The following is a 16,686-nucleotide window of genomic DNA, read 5'->3' as shown; positions in this document are numbered from 1 at the left end:
GTAATCAGGCAGCTTCTTTGGTTTTTCCTTAGTTACTTGGCCTGAGCTCCAAATCAGCCTGTCCTTCCAGACCCCATAAAAAAAAATCAAAAATGCAGGTGGACATTCCCAATTCTACATCCTCATCTTAAGAACAAAATTCGAGGCCACTGTTTGTAATAGTGTTCACAATGATTTGATTATAAAATATTGAGGAAATAAAGATCAGAGAATTTTTTTATTCTATAGAATTTTAATGCACAATATACATAATGAATTATCTTTTTACAAAATTCTACTGTATAATTCTCCATACATACCTCTATAGACAGTTAGGCATTATAAATCATGGAAGTACTCTAAAGAGATTTTGAGCCGAATTATTGGGATCAATTTTAACTGCTCTTACTGAGTGGGAAGTGGGTGGCAATAAGCTCACCACCTGTTTTACATTCTGCATCACTTTCCTTCCTATTGACTTCAATGGGCAGGTTGTCAATTATGCAACCATCTGCTGTTGTCTGTTCCTCTCCAAGCAGGAACAGTGAAAATTGACCCTGTTAATTTAACATTAAGACAACGACTATGTTTTATGTTTGGCAAATTCACAATTCTTAGAAGCAGCAATATTGAGTTTTACAACTGGGATCTCTCAGTGAACACTTAAAACGTTTGGGACAACAAATAATAGTTACAGTCAAACATACACTATTTATACAAACACACAACAGATCCATGGTTACCCAATATTATTCTGGCAGATAACAGATGCGTCGAACTGATGTGTCAATTTGATGAAACATCAATGTTTACAAGAACAGTGTATATCTGCCAGTGTGGCATTCTCTTATGCTCAACTGGAAAAGTGTCAATCAGATGCAGTGTAAAGGATTTTTGCTTCTCACCAACTGCAATGCAAGACAGCAATATAGATATAGATCATTGTGTTATATCAAACATGATATTGAAAAGAATTTCCTCCTCCTTAAACATGAAGACAATTCTGTTCAACTTATTCTCTGAGCAAAAAACACGCAACATTTTGAAATCTTTCACAGTGGGCTTTAATGTTTCAAGCCTCAGCTCTGCCTTGGAATTTAATATTCATTGCTCAGAATAAACTGCTGGAAGAATGAAACAGCCAGCAATTAAACATATTACTTGGTCAAAATGATGCTCATCGATTGTATGTGGACTTTTTACCCCCCATACTAAGCATAAAATGCCATGTTGATCACAGAAATAAAACTTGCTGTCATTGAAATTAGCTTTGTGCACTACATCCACAAAGTGAAACAACCACTTCCAACCTCTGGGCTTTTAGGACTAGAAAAATTGCTCCTTGAGGGATCAGTTTAGACCAGAAAGCAGCATTTTAAGAACAATGTTCCAACTCCGGAGGCTAATGCGTGGGCAGGAGAAGAATGGACCGAAGACGACGGAATTTAGGACAGGAAAAGCATCGGATGAGAGAATATTAGAAAACGGAGTCAGTTGTTATTTGCTGTTCTTAATAGCATGGATTTTTGAGTGTGAGAGAGTCTCAGTTTTGTGTCCCTGGGTTATAATGTGTATGGAAGAAGAAAAGGCTTTTTCTTTTAATGTGGAAGAGCCGAGAAATTCTTTGAATTTTCCAGAACTTAGAGATCACATTTCTGCAGATTTGAAACTGGCTGTTATTGACACAAGTTCCTTCAGACTTTATGCAGAACTTGTTGAAGAGAGTTAGTTTCAAGAATATAGCTGATAAAGGGAATAATTAATAAAGAAGAGATTGTGGATTAATATTTTATTTATGATTGGATGATATTCACTATTTTGCATAAGTGTTTGTTAGGCTACAAAGGCAACTTTTAAAATCTAATGTGGAATCTGTATAGCATTCTTATTTAATTAAGGTGCCTTTCTTCCAACTTCAAGTTTATTCACATTTTTAAATAAATAATTAATAAAATAAGCTACAAACATTCATTTTTGCTACTACAGCAGATGGATACACGAAGAAATGAAAAGTGGAGACAAGATCAACCAGTTTTTCCAGCCTGTTCTACATATACACACACGTGAAACAAATTTCAAACAGCTATTATTGAGAATCTCAATTTTCATACTATGAGAAAAATTGCAACACATCTTTATAAATTACTTAAAAAGGCTGATAAGCCTGCAGCCAAACTACTATTGTGACCAACAACAAAGTACTCAATACTTTAGAAGCTCTATCCTAAGTAATATAAACACACACCTAAACTTCAGCTTCTAAATTTAAGCATGAAATGTGCAAAATGTTTATGTGGTTCAACAAATTAGAGAAGAAAATATGTAGTATTTAATTAGGATTTCGGTAAGTAAAGCTTTCATTCCAACTATCTCTCAGAGAAAATAAATTGGAACTTAATTTTGATACCTTCTCTTACATTTAAGGCCATATTATAGCAAATTCATTACCAAAATGCACAGTTCTCAGGCACCAGGTTATAATGAGGATGGAGTGTAGCTTTAGTTCTTCAGTTACTTGGCCAGAAAAATCAGACCTATTCCTGTTCCATGCAGTTACTCTGCTGAAAATACTCTATGTTTAACGGCATAAGCAAAATTTCCATGGCATATCTGAGGATTTCTCATGCAGTCACAGCTGGAATAATTTGGACAAATTTCCAGGTCTTGATACTCCGAAGCGCTAAGCAATAAATTCACATTGTGCTATTCAGTGCTTGCATCTTTATTTTAGGAGTGGATGAAGAAATATTGTTCATTAGTGCAGTTGTGGAGACGGGCCTTCTTGGCTCAACCAGAACAAAAGCAGCAAAGGTATAAATGTGGTTGAATTGTGAGGTGGAAGATTTAGAAGCTTGTTGTGGAATGCTTTCTCAAAAACTTTTTAAAACATTGAATGAATCCAAAGCCTTTTAAAACTCACCCTTGCAGAAATGCTGTATCTCATTTTACTGCAATATTCAACATTCTAATCATTTTGAATTGCTTTGTACATCTGTTCAAAAGCACCTAATTTCCACTTGAGATGACCTGTGCACAGATTCAGATCATATCTGATTAACAAAGCTCAAAGCAGTGCAAGGTGATGTCTGATCATGCATTACAGACTTCCAATAAATAGTCTCTTATTATGAGCAGTAATTTTATTATATATCTGAAGATAACGCACAAAATTCAGATGGGATGTTTTCTTGCACATTGTCGTGCAAAAAGATGTTGTTGCACTTTGCTTTATCTGACCTCTGGTAGTTATGCCCACGAGATGCTTTTGTGACACATTTCCTTTGTATTCAGTCACTTCATGGTGATTATTTCTTGAACTGTTTGAGAGAAAAGGCTAAATTTGTTCAGGCTGCTTTACAACTATTAACAATTTAACAAAATTCAACAATTCCAGAAAAAGGACCATTTAATGTTCAGTACTTAGCAGTCTTCAAAACTGAAGTAGTTTTACCCAAGAAAACTTTGAAGAATGAAGAATGCATTGTTTGCATGGGAGTTCATTAAACAATGGGGAAAATTTCGGATCACAAGTCAGACCAGACTTCTTTCAAGCAGCAACTGCCATGATCAGTGACATGACAGATAAATGGATCCATTTTGATTCACAAGACTATTATAATAGCAGGAAGTGGTTTTGTCAGATCTCACGGATGCTTTCTCTTAATAGATAAGTGAAGAAACTCCATCTTAGATTGTTATGAAGGTGTGATGAATCTCTATTTTAATTCCACAGAAGAAAACTCCAGTGAGAGGACACTCACCTTAGCCCAGTACTTTCTCAGAACTGCCAGAAGCACAGGAAAGCAAAGACTTTTGAAATTCCTCACTGGAAGCTTCTGGGACCAGGAACTCCAGCAACAGATCCCAGATGCAGTAAACCAGATGTCTGAAACACAAAAGGGGGATTCATGATAAGACAGATACTACAACAATGCAGAAGAATTGCAAAGGAAAATTAGTCATTCTCACAGGAGTTATCATTGTAAATGTTACAATTTAGAGCTGTTGACTCAGAGACTCATGTAATGTGAATTCAGGTCTGGCAAGTACATGACTGTCCAGTAAAATAACATTAGATTGCCAATCTTGCAAACAAGCCCCTATCTGATGAACATGAAAGTTTGCACTTATACCACAATGTTTCTCTGATCCTCCATAGAATGCAATGTTGAAATACTCCCAATTAGAATCACTCACCAATAATAAAAAGTATTCAGAACTGATAGTCAAAAAGAAATGAGTAAAAATGCAGTTGATGAAAAATTCAAGCAGAATTATTTTTCTCAGCATACATGCCTGCTTCGGTGGTCTTCCGTTATTTCGTGATTGATCTGCATCTCATCCTAATAAGCTCCATCTGCTCTCCTGATCATACCTATATTAAATGTCTTTGAATTATGTAAGAGTAAGTTTCAATTGGTATACCACTTAGTCTTTCAGAAAAGAAAGCTTCAGATTTGAACTTGGTCTGAAGAACTGCATCCTGATTTCACACTGAATTGCATACTTGCAGTTTACAATAGGCTTCGTTCTGAATTGACCTTCCAGAGTTGGTAGTTTCTCTATCTTTGCAACTGAATTCTTTCATCATTTTACACACCTTGCTTTGATCACTCCTCTATCTTCTACACTTGAGAATGTAAACCACGTTTATGCAGTCCACTTCTTAACATAATCCTTTCAGCCTATACGTCATTTACATGATTCTGCGATAGATCCTTCCTGAGGAGTAGTGCCCAGAACTGACTAAAAATAAAATATAACTTCCTTTCCGTTGTACCACAGCCTGTTTGAGTTTAAGATCAATATTCCATTGGCCTTTCTTATTGCTCAGTTTTTTTCAGAATTGCTTTCCATGGATTTTTCCACAGTTCCTGGTTTCTCACTGTTTAGAAATTACTCTGATTATTTTTTACTTGGGTCTGAAGTGAATTAACACACACTTGCCACAATTAAGACCAGTAACACCATCTCACCCACTCACTTCATCCTTTTAGGGACTTGATTAAGAAAGAGTGTGACATTTCCCCAAAACTTATCCAGCTGGGAAAACTAAAGGAGAAAAATAATTTATTAAATTAATATAATCCCCAGAAGAATTCTGCAACATGTAAGAAAAATGTCCTAAGCACAGACTAATTCTGCCCTGAAAACTGAATTAATAGACTGAATTCTGGGAAATTAAAAAGCTCATGCAATGGAATCATGAAGGCTTCTTTAGACAATGCATTTCTTACCATTTCTAAACATATGCCAAGGTGACAGCTTCAGAACAACTTGTTAAGGAATCTAAATTACGAAGTATGAAATTATCTCACTGAGCTGGAAGGTTTGTTTTCAGACGTTTTGTCACTATGACTAGGTAATATCATCAGTGAAAGTCTCCAGTGAAGTGCTGCTGGTATGTCCCACCTCTCTATTTTTAGGTCTTGGTTTCTTAAGGTGGGTGATGCCATTTCCGGTTTTTTTCCAAGGGAAGGTAGATGGGATCTAAACTGATGTGTTTTTTGATAGAGGTCTGGTTAGAATGCCATACATTTAAGAATTCTCGTGTGTGTCTTTGTTTCGCCTGTTCTAGGTTGCGTGCGTTGTCCCAGTCATACAGACATACAAAGAAAGACTTTGACTGGGCCAACACACATATACTAGGACTGGCGAAACAAAGACACTCACGAGAATTCTTAAAGGCATGACATTCTAACCAGAACTCCATCAATAAACATATCAATTTAGATCCCATTTACCTTCTCTTGAAAAAACACGAAGCAGAAATGACATTATCTACCTTAAGAAACCAAGACCTATAAATAGATGGCGGGACATACCAGCAGAGAGACTTCACCGGAGACTCTCACTGATGATGTTACCTAGGCATAGTGACAAAATGTCTGAAAACAAACCTTCCAGCTCAGCAAGCTAACTTACATACTTATCAACCTGAGCTACAAATCTTCTCAAAATCACTAATCTAAATTATCTAAAATTGTGCAAGACCTTTGCTGAAAGAAGATTTGACAATTTAGTGGAGGAAAATCACAGCCATGTATTAATGGATACCAATGCTTTAGTAAGCTTAAGTAAATGGGAAACCAATAATTGACACCAAGATCAGCTGACTTTTCAAACATGTGTCCCTTAGATTGGACAATAAAATTTTGGGGTGACACGGTGGCTCAACAGTTAGCACTGTTGCTTCACAGTGCCAGGGACCTGGGTTCAATTCCTGCCTCGGGTAACTGTCTGTGTGGAGTTTGCACATTCTCCCTGTGTCTACGTGGGTTTCCTCCGGGTACTCCGGTTTCCTCCCACAGTCCAAAGATGTGCAGGTCAGGTGAACTGGCCATGCTAAATTGCCCATAGTGTTAGGTTCATTAGTCAGGGGTAAATACAGGGTGGGGGAATGGGTGTGGGTGGGTTACTCTTCGGAGCATTGGTGTGGACTTGTTGGGCCGAAGGGCCTGTTGCCATACTGTAGGGATTCTAATCTTAACTTTGAACGTTTGGGACATATTGAGTTGTATTTAGCCACAAAAAAGAAGCTTGTGTCACAAAGTTTATACTAGTAGTTCTGGTAATACTTTATTAGTACTGGAGGTTGTATCACAAGCTTAAACTAGTTTTACATACAGGGATCCTTGAATGTTGAAGTGTATGTGTCTTTAAAAAAAGAGAAGTGCATATCTGGATAATGACCCTTTATCCTCCAAACAACAGAGAAAGAAGTTAAATAAATTTTTGATGTACGTTTTCCTTAAAAGTATGGGAAGAGAAAATTAATCCAGCTAATGCAGATACAATTTCCAGTGAAGAAAATGCATTTACCTAAGGCAATCGATCAGAGAGGAATTTTGCCTGGCATGGACAGGGCAGGTCATTGCTCTTGCAACCAAAAAAAAATACCATTATCCCAGAACGAAGTTCAGCATCCAGCTCAACCACAAACTCATGAGAACAAGGTTGTGAAAATTCTGGAAAATTGTTAAATACAAGTTGATAGACTTCATTGGAACACATATTTACTGCTGTTAACTTGTCATCAACCCAACATTTAAATTATAAACTAACCACAAGTCATACATCTAATGCAATTAAATGGGAAGCCAGTTAATTGTGAACTCGCATGATGCCGCTGAACTCCCTTTGCAATTTCTATTCATTATATCATTCTCCACTAAATAATTGCTAATATGACATTCATGTTTAAATGCCAATTCTGATCATGGTGTTCATAAAGATCTGTGAACTAGTGAATATATTGTCTGTCTCCTTTGATGATTTGAGAACAAAGAACTCATTCATTCACACAATAGCTTGTGTATATAATATTTGGGGAGTGACATGCAAACACTAGCATATGCAAATTGGTAAATGTAAGTCAGTTTTGTTCTGTCAAAGTTAGGCATCATTTAATCCCAAGTGTAGACTGGCTTATAAATCCTGATGGTTCCTTAAGTGGTTGCAGTGAAGAAATTAAAAAAAATGTTCTTATACTATCCAAGTATTTTCAATAAATGTTTTCTTATAAGTCTTAAATTCTGAAATATAATTTTATCTCCTGTTTTGTACAGTAGAATTTTCCAGAACCTAAATGTTGAATTTCTGCACAGAAGGATAAGAGCAACCTATAAATGGAACTGAATGTGATAAGATAATGCCTGGGTAACGGCTGATCCCAAGATCTACGTTGATGAAAATGGAACTAGAAAACTTGAAACACAAGCTGTAAAAACACGAGCCTCTAATGTCTGTACTTTCTGCAGAACTGTCACTATTCAGCTAACTATCATTAAAATGCCAAACTCTTCTGTTAAAACTACTTTTAGTCTGGATAATCTAAATTGGATGCAACTAATCTTATGTTTCCCTTCCCAAAGGAGTTACTCAGACATCCAGAAAAAGTTATAATCACGGTCATTACAACCCCAAGTTATCTAATGTTATCCCAATTGCCACTCCTTTGAGACAAGTCTGGATTTTCTTTTTTTCCTCGAGGCAATGTGGAAATTCAAGTCAGAAAGATGAGTTAACTTGATGGGAAGCTTCTGCTTCAAAGCCTTAATAATTTCAAACAACTGACAATGTGGAATGTAAACATCTACTAAACTACAATTACCAACATACTGCCTCCAATCGATTAGCAATTAATTTGTCTCTCATGGAGCATCTCCTTAACACAGATTACCTTTGATGATATCAGTATTTACAATGTTTTTCAGAACATCTGTTATTCCAGGGCACCACTTGAGATAATCAAGATTAAAATTCAGATAGCAAAATGGACCATAGTGCTTACCACTATCCCTGCCTACACACAACCTGCAACACACAACCATCAAAAACAGGAACTGCTGGAAAAACCCAACAGGTCTGGCAGCATCTGTGAAGAGACAACTGAATTGAAATTTTGTCTACTGACCCTTCTTCAAACAGTTCTATGCTTTCTCTCCACTGATGCTGCCAGGCCTGTGAAGTTTTTCCAACAATTTTTGTCTTTGTTCCTGATTTCCAGCATCCGTAGTTCTTTGGTTTTCTTTAATCAATTCATATGCCTTTATCAATGGCACAATTAAGTTGACAGTACATTGGAGCAGTCTGAGGATAATTTGTGCCGTTTTTGAATTTGTCCAAGGGATATGGGTACCACTGACAAGACCAACACTTATGGGCGGCACGGTGGCACAGTGGTTAGCACTGCTGCCTCGCAGCGCCAGAGACCCGGGTTCAATTCCCGACTCAGGCGACTGACTTAGTGTTAGGTAAGGGGTAAATGTAGGGGTATGGGTGGGTTGCGCTTCGGCAGGTCGGTGTGGACTTGTTGGGCCGAAGGGCCTGTTTCCACACTGTAATGTAATCTAATCTAAATCTAATCTAATCTAATCTTATTGCCTATTACTAAATTGACATGGAGAAGGTGATGGTGAGCTGCCTTCCTGAGAAGTTGCAGTCCTTGTTATACAGGGTAACCAAAATTCTGATAGTTAGGTAGTTCCAGGATTTTGACTAATGCTGATGAAGAATCAATAGTATAGTTCCAAGTCAGGACATGTGCATCGTGGAGGAGTACTTGCAGATGGAATTGTTCCCATGTATCTCCAGCCATTGCTCTCAATTTTTGAAGTCACAGGTTGAGAAGGTGCTGTCTGAGAAGCCTTAGTGAGTTAGTGTGTTGCATCTTATAGATGGTGCCCATTGTTGCCCCTGTGCATAGATGGTGAAGGAAGTAAATATTGAAGGTGGTGCTTTGGTGCCAATCAAGCAGGCTGCTTTGTCTTGGATGGTGTCAAGCTTCTTGACTGTTGTTAGAGCTATACTCATCTAGGTATATGGACAGTATTCAAATAAACTCTTGACCTGTGCCTGGTTGATGGCAGTAGGGAGATAGCGGCAAGTTACTGGTCACAGGTTCTAGCATCTGACAGTTCTTATAATTACTGTGACGATGTGGATACAGTACAGTTTCTGAACAATGGTAAGCTCCAGGATATTGACAGTGGGTGATTCAGCGACAGAAATAGAATTGTACATCAAGGGGACATAGTTAGGTTCTCTCTTTTTGGAGATGGCAATCACCTAGTGCTTGTGCAACACAAATGCACTTGCTATTTACCAACCCACACCTCGATGATGTGCAGATCTAGTTGCATATGGTTACAGGCTACTTCAGTATCTGAGGAGATGCAAACAGTGAGGAACATGTGCAATCATTCCCACTTCTAACATTATAATGGAGTAAGGGTCACTGATGAAGCAGCTGAAAATATTTAGGCTTTGGATCCTGAAGAAGTCCTGCAGTGATGTCCCAGGCTAAGACAACTGACTTCCTTTGTGCTAGGTTTGATCTAACCAGTAGAGAGTTTTCCCTCAGATTCCTATTGACTTTTGTTTTGCTATACATCAGTCAAACACTTCCTTGATGTCAAAGGCAGTCACTCTCACTTCACCTCTGGAGTTCAGCTCTTTCATCCATGTTTAATTCGAGGCTGTTAATGAGATAAGGAAGCCAGTGGTTTTAGTGGAATCCTCAACGTGCATCAGTGAGCAGGTTATTTGTTTGCAAGAACCACTTAATAGCACTATCAATGATTCCTTTAACTACTTTGCTGATAATCAAGAGTAAGATTAGTGCTTTGGCCTCAACTTTTTACAATTTACACAAATTTACACAGATAAGAAACTGAAGGTATGATTGTAAAATTCACTGACGACACAAAGATAGGTAGAAAAATAAGGTGTGAAGAGGAAATAAGAAGGCTACGAAAATATATAGATAGATTAATTGAATGGACAAAGATCAGGCAAATGGAATATCATATGGGAAAATGTGAAATTGTCTTTTTGGGCAGGAAGTATTTAAAAAAAAATTGTCAAAATGGTGGGAGATTGAAGGGCTCTGAGATGTAGAGGAATCTAGGTGTTCTACGAGTAAGCGGTGACCAAATTTAAACATACAAGATCCTGATGAGTCAGAAAATGAAAGGTTGTGTTCTTTTATGGGAGAATCTACAACTAGGAGGTCACTATTTTCAAGAAAAATCATCTATTTAAGCACGACATTAGCAGAATTGTTTTTCTCCCACTGAGACTTTGGAACCCTCTTCCTCAAAAGGTGATGGAAGCAGAGTCTTTGTATCTTTTTAAGCAAGGGTAGATTCTTGTTAAGCAAGAGAATGAAAGGCTAGTACAGGTAGGTGGGAATATGAAGTTGGAGATTATAATCAGATCAGCAGTGAGCTTATTGAGTGAGCTCTGCCATTCAACGGGGCAAATAGATTTTAGGAAGAGAGCAGGCTTTGTTCATATGTAGACAGATACGGCAGTAACTGGCAACTAATGGGCATAAAGATCTTAAGCACATCATCCAGGAAATCCAAACTGTAGGTTTAACATAAATAATTTAGATAAAAGCTGTCCAGCATAACAGATTTCTTTGCTTCAACAGCAGTCTACATTATTAAAATTTTGTAATGAAAATCAATCTTCAGTGTCTTGTGTAGAATAAGTACATGGAACAGGCATCTATGCTTTCCAAAACAAAGGGAGAATTCTCGTGTCTTATCTCACAGAAGCTACACTTCAATTTGTTAGTACAAAATCTCTGTAGAGTTTTATCAACATTAATCAAGGTGTTTGCCACAAGAACTTGTTTCAAGTCATTTTCAGTATTAGAGATAAAGATGTATTTTTCTGCATTTTGTAATTCGTATCAGTATTGATTGCCTAGGCTTACTGTGAAGTCCCTCATCATTTCCTTAACAAGTCTTAGACCCAAGAACATAGGACAATGCAATAATGGTTCCAGTGTGACAATCGCACAAATGTCTCTATATCTAACAATTAACACCAAACATTTACCAAGATTTCACTACAGAAGTGTCCAAAGGTTAGTTGAGTACTACATCAACAACTTATACTTAAGGATCCAACAATCCTGTTTCAAATCATTCTGATATGATATCCAGAAGTAAAATGGCAGTATTCTATTTGAACTTAAAGAGAAATACACTTTACTAGAAATTGAAATGAAAAAAGTCCTTCAGGCACTGAACTACAAAATATAATTCAACATTATCAACGTAGTAGGTGTGCACTTCAAGATTTCAGAGAAAATAGAAAAGATTGCAATTTATTCTGGATATGATAGGCAAATGCTACCACAGTCCTCTAAGGTTCATAAACAAAAAACAGATTTGCACCATATGATCCACTTAGATTGAGAGGAGGCATGTGTGCGAAATCTTGACAGTTCTTTGAATGCAACTGAATTTTAGCTTCAGTCCAAAGAAAAGTATTTTCAATTAAAATATAAGTGAAATAATGAAATCTTGACTATCATGCCAAATATTTACTGTAAATTACGTCCAACGCACAGATTTAATTGGCAGAAGGCTTTCTTTCCAAGACTTGTGGACGCTATCCAAAAAGTTTAAAATGACTTTACATTTGAGCACATTCTATATACGCATGCAGTCACTCGGGAAGCCATGATAATAATGTAAAAAAATGCAATGAAAGTCATTAAAAAGCACATAAACTAAAGACATGCTTGTGTGTTATGCCACAAAAATTGGGCAGATTTGTCTTTTCTAGTAGATATAATTAGCAGGTTTCCTTAGTGTCAATGTTTAGTTTGAAGGCACTTTGTGCTATGCAAAGATATAACTTGATTTAGCATTCAATTTCCACTAAGCTAATTTGAGGGAGGGGGAGGGGGAATAGAGAATTGGAATTGGTACAACTACCCACATCTTGCCCATATTCTGGTGGCCATCTTAAAAGCTCCACAGTCAGAAATCTAGGAGTAAATCAAAACAAGAACAGTAATATTTAAATTGTTGAGTAACCAACCTTATTAATTTATAAAGACAATTTCCATAGAACACAAGAACTAATCAACTCCTTTGCATTCTTCGAGATACCAAAATATATGAAAAATGACTGTAGTAAGTGCGACTTTCAATAGAGTGTTGGCAGTTGACCAAATCATGGAATTGTTAACCTCTTTCAAGATATCTAATTTTATTTGTACTCCACATTTATTGTTTAATTGGAATTTGCTGTTTAAATTATACATTTTATCCAGGGTTTGGCCGGTGACAGATATTTTCTAATCAACCTGTTCAGAGATGTTATTTCACACCTCTGCAGGAAGTGGGACATAAACTTGGGCCTCCCTTGCTTGTTTTAATTTCTCCCCCTCTACTAATTGTTTCGGACTCTCCTACCAGAGGAGAAGCAAGCTGAGTATCTGCTAATTGGCTAACGTCTATTCAATTCCTAAGGTTTAAAACAGTATAGCAAATGGTGGCACATTAATAAAATATATGTATTGAAGAGTGAGGTGCTAATTAAAACCTATTAAGACTAACGGGATATGATATGTCACCAGTGTAGCATGTGGAAGCCATTGTGGTTTACAGCAAACACATCTGCTGAAAGTGTTTGCAGCTCGAGCGACTTTGGCTCAAAAACTTACAAGCTGGAGGCTGAACTACAGACACAGCAATGCATCAGGGAGGGGGAAGGATCCTGTACATTTTATTATACATTGTTTTCTGCAGCAATGAGCAAGAGTCCAAAAGGCTATGTTGCCTGCTGGGTACTAGGGTTTGGCCTCAGGATGGGAGTGGAACTTGAAGTGGGAAGTTCCTAACATCATGATTCACATAGAAAGCAGCAACAAAGGCTGTTCAGGGAAACAGGCTCTGCAGTATGAGGAGTTAGACATAAAATTAAGGAAAATCTCAAAGATAATCTCATAATTACCATATGTAAATTGGAATAGGGCAAATAAGATCAGAGAAATAAACAGACAGCTCAAGACTGAGAGTAGAAATGGGTTCCAGTTGGGGTAGTTCTGGGGGGTTTGGCACTGTATTATTGGAAAGGTCTACACCTAAACCTGATGCTGGGGTCAGTGATCCCTAGTGAACAGATAATAAGGGAAGTAGAAAGGGTTTTAAACCAAATAGTGAGGACAAAATATAAAATCTGGAAATAAGAGGTACACCAAAGAGTAGAAGCAAGGCAAAATAAAAAAGTATCAGTACGTGAAACGAATACAGACAATTTTAAGAAAGAATAAAGAATAGAAATCTAAGAGAAAATGAACAATCAAGGTTACAGATTACAAAAATAATAAAAGATCTATTTTCAACATATAAATAATCACTGGGTTAAGACTGCAACAAGTATTGGGTATTAATTATGTATCGATGATTATTCACCATTGTTCTCGAATTCCGAGTTAGTACATTCTGCACCATTTTGTATGTCTGCTCAGAATGGGCAATTTACAAAAACTGATTCCTGTCCATCCAAATTGAAGGCTAAAGCATCCCCTACTGAAGTTTACATTGGTTAGAATGAATAGTAGCAAGGAAGACTGGAACTAAATACATGTGGGGCAGAGGAACCAAAGGCCACATTGATTGCTTTGAGGTAAATGTGCTGTTTTAACTTCTGATGCAGAACACTGAATATCTTTCATTTATCAAGTAAACACAGGATATACTGGTGCCCTACTGGAAACCTGGACATCCTTTTCTGCTTTCTTTTAAGTTAAATGCAAATCAAATCGTACATATTTAACAACAGGGCCATAAACAATGAAGGCAACAAAACTTTTATTTCTTGGCAAAATTAATGTACTTTAGGTACACATAAAGAGGAAACAATGGGAACTGAAGCACAGTCAACATTTGAAATATTACAACCTGATTTGGCAGAATAACATGGATTAGATCTATTTCTTTATTGATTTTATTTGAAAGGACCCTAAACGTGAGTTTATTCCATGTCAGGTAATATTATCTCACATATGGTCATATTGATGCTATTTATAGAGTCATAAAGATGTACAGCATGGAAACAGACCCTGCGGTCCAACCCGTCCATGACGACCAGATGTCCCAACCCAAACTAGTCCCACCTGCCAGCACCTGGCCCATATCCCTCCAAACCCTTCCGATTCATATACCCATCCAAATGCCTCTTAAATGTTGCAATTGTACCAGCCTCCACCACTTCCTCTGACAGCTCATTCCATACACGTACCACTCTCTGCCTGAAAAAGCTGCCCCTTAGGTCGCTTTTAGATCTTTCCCATCTCACCCTAAACCTATGCCCTCTAGTTCTGGACTCCCCAACCCCAGGGAAAAGACTTTGCCTATTTATCCTATTCATGTCCCTCATAATTTTGTAAACCTCCATAAGGTCACCCCTCAGCCTCCGACGCTCCAGAGAAAACAGCCCCAGCCTGTTCAGCCTCTCCCCATAGCTCAAATCCTCAAACCCTGGCAACATCCTTGTCTATCTTTTCTGAACTCTTTCAAGTTTCACAAAATCTTTCTTCGCCTCTTTTAATCTCCTTCCCTCCCAAAGAACATTCAACATAACAGATGTGCATAAATGACAAGTAGTCATAAAATGCAGCACCTCGCATTTATCTGAATTAAGCTCCAACTGCCACTTCTCAGCCCATTGGTTCATCTGGTCAAGATCCTGTTGTAATCTGAGGTAACCCTCTTCGCTGTCCACTATACCTCCAATTTTGGTGTCATCTGCAAACTTACTAACTGTATCCTTTATGCTCGCATCCAAATCATTTATGTAAATGACAAAAAGTAGATGGCCCAGCACCGATCCTTGTGGCACTCCACTGGTCGCAGGCCTCCAGTCTGAAAAACAACTCTCCATCACCACCCTCTGTCTTCTACCTTTGAGCCACCTCTGTATTCAAATGGCTAGTTCTCCCTGTATTCCATGAGATCTAACCTTGCTCAACAGTCTCCCATGGGGAACATTGTCGAACGCCTTACTGAAGTCCACACAGATCACATCCACTGCTCTGCCCTCATCAATCTTCTTTGTTACTTTTTCAAAAAACTCAATCAAGTTTGTGAGACATAATTTCCCACGCACAAAGCCATGTTGACTATCCAGAATCAGTCTGTGCCTTTCCAAATACATATAAATCCTGTCCCTCAGGATTCCCTCCAACATGATTGGGCGGCACGGTGGCAATTGGGCGGCACGGTGGCACAGTGGTTAGCACTGCTGCCTCACAGCGCCTGAGACCCGGGTTCAATTCCTGACTCAGGCGACTGACTGTGTGGAGTTTGCACATTCTCCCCGTGTCTGCGTGGGTTTCCTCCGGGTGGTCCGATTTCCTCCCACAGTCCAAAGATGTGCAGGTTAGGTGAATTGGCATTGCTAAACTGCCCATAGTGTTAGGTGAAGGGGTAAATGTAGGGGTATGGGTGGGTTGCGCTTCGGCGGGTCGGTGTGGACTTGATGGGCCGAAGGGCCTGTTTCCACACTGTAAGTAATCTAATCTAATCTAAACTTGCCCATCACTGAGGTCAGGCTCACCAGTCTATAGTTCCCTGGCTTGTCTTTACCGCCGTTCTTAAACAGTGGCACCACGTTTGCCAACCTCCAGTCTTCCAGCACCTCACCTGTGACTATCGATGATATACATATCTCAGCAAGGGGCCAAGCAATCACTTCTCTAGCTTCCCACAGAGTTCTCAGGTATACCTGATCAGGTCCTGGGGATTTATCCACCTTTAACCGTTTCAAGACATCCAGCACTTCCTCCTCTGTAATATGGACATTTTGCAAAATGTCACCATCTATATCCTTACAGTCTATAGCTTCCATATCCTTTTCCACAGTAAATACTGATGCAAAATATTCATTTAGTATCTCCCCCATTTTCTGTGGCTCCACACAAAGGCCATCTTGCTGACCTTTGAGGGGCCGTATTCACTCCCTTGTTACCCTTTTGTGATTAATATATTTGTAAAAACCCTTTGGATTCTCCTTAATTCTATTTGCCAAAGCTATCTCATGTCCCCGTTTTGCCCTCATGATTTCCCTCGATCTATCCTGTCCATGCCTAACATCGAGGAGAAAGTGAGGTCTGCAGATGCTGGAGATCAGAGCTGAAAATGTGTTGCTGGAAAAGCGCAGCAGGTCAGGCAGCATCCAGGGAACAGGAGAATCGACGTTTCGGGCATAAGCCCTTCTTCAGGAATGAGGAAAGTTTGTCCAGCAGGCTAAGATAAAAGGTAGGGAGGAGGGACTTGGGGGAGGGGCGTCGGAAATGTGATAGGTGGAAAGAGGTCAAGTTGAGGGTGATAGGTCAGACTGGGGTGGGGGCAGAGAGGTCAGGAAGAAGATTGCAGGTTAGGAAGGCAGTGCTGA

General features: G+C 38.5%; 1 protein-coding gene across 3 annotated transcripts in view; it reads right to left on the bottom strand.

Annotated features, from left to right (window-relative positions):
* Window positions 1-219: 219 nt before the first annotated feature.
* Window positions 220-16,686, bottom strand: part of snx19b (sorting nexin 19b) — a 161,607-nt gene continuing 145,140 nt past the window's right edge. The window contains exons 11-13 of one of the 3 annotated variants that reach the window (XM_043676709.1): window positions 12,223-12,271; window positions 3,741-3,865; window positions 220-3,296 (exon numbers count right to left, since the gene is read on the bottom strand). In XM_043676709.1, coding sequence (XP_043532644.1) covers window positions 3,803-3,865; window positions 12,223-12,271 — 112 coding nt within the window. In that variant the 3' untranslated portion in view covers window positions 220-3,296; window positions 3,741-3,802. The remainder of the gene's footprint in view (window positions 3,297-3,740; window positions 3,866-12,222; window positions 12,272-16,686) is intronic. The other 2 variants (XM_043676707.1, XM_043676706.1) reach the window with 2 other exon arrangements.

Source organism: Chiloscyllium plagiosum, chromosome 35, assembly GCF_004010195.1.
Source record: "Chiloscyllium plagiosum isolate BGI_BamShark_2017 chromosome 35, ASM401019v2, whole genome shotgun sequence".
Taxonomy (NCBI): Eukaryota; Metazoa; Chordata; class Chondrichthyes; order Orectolobiformes; family Hemiscylliidae; genus Chiloscyllium; species Chiloscyllium plagiosum.
This window is presented reverse-complemented; position numbering and strand designations above follow the sequence as displayed.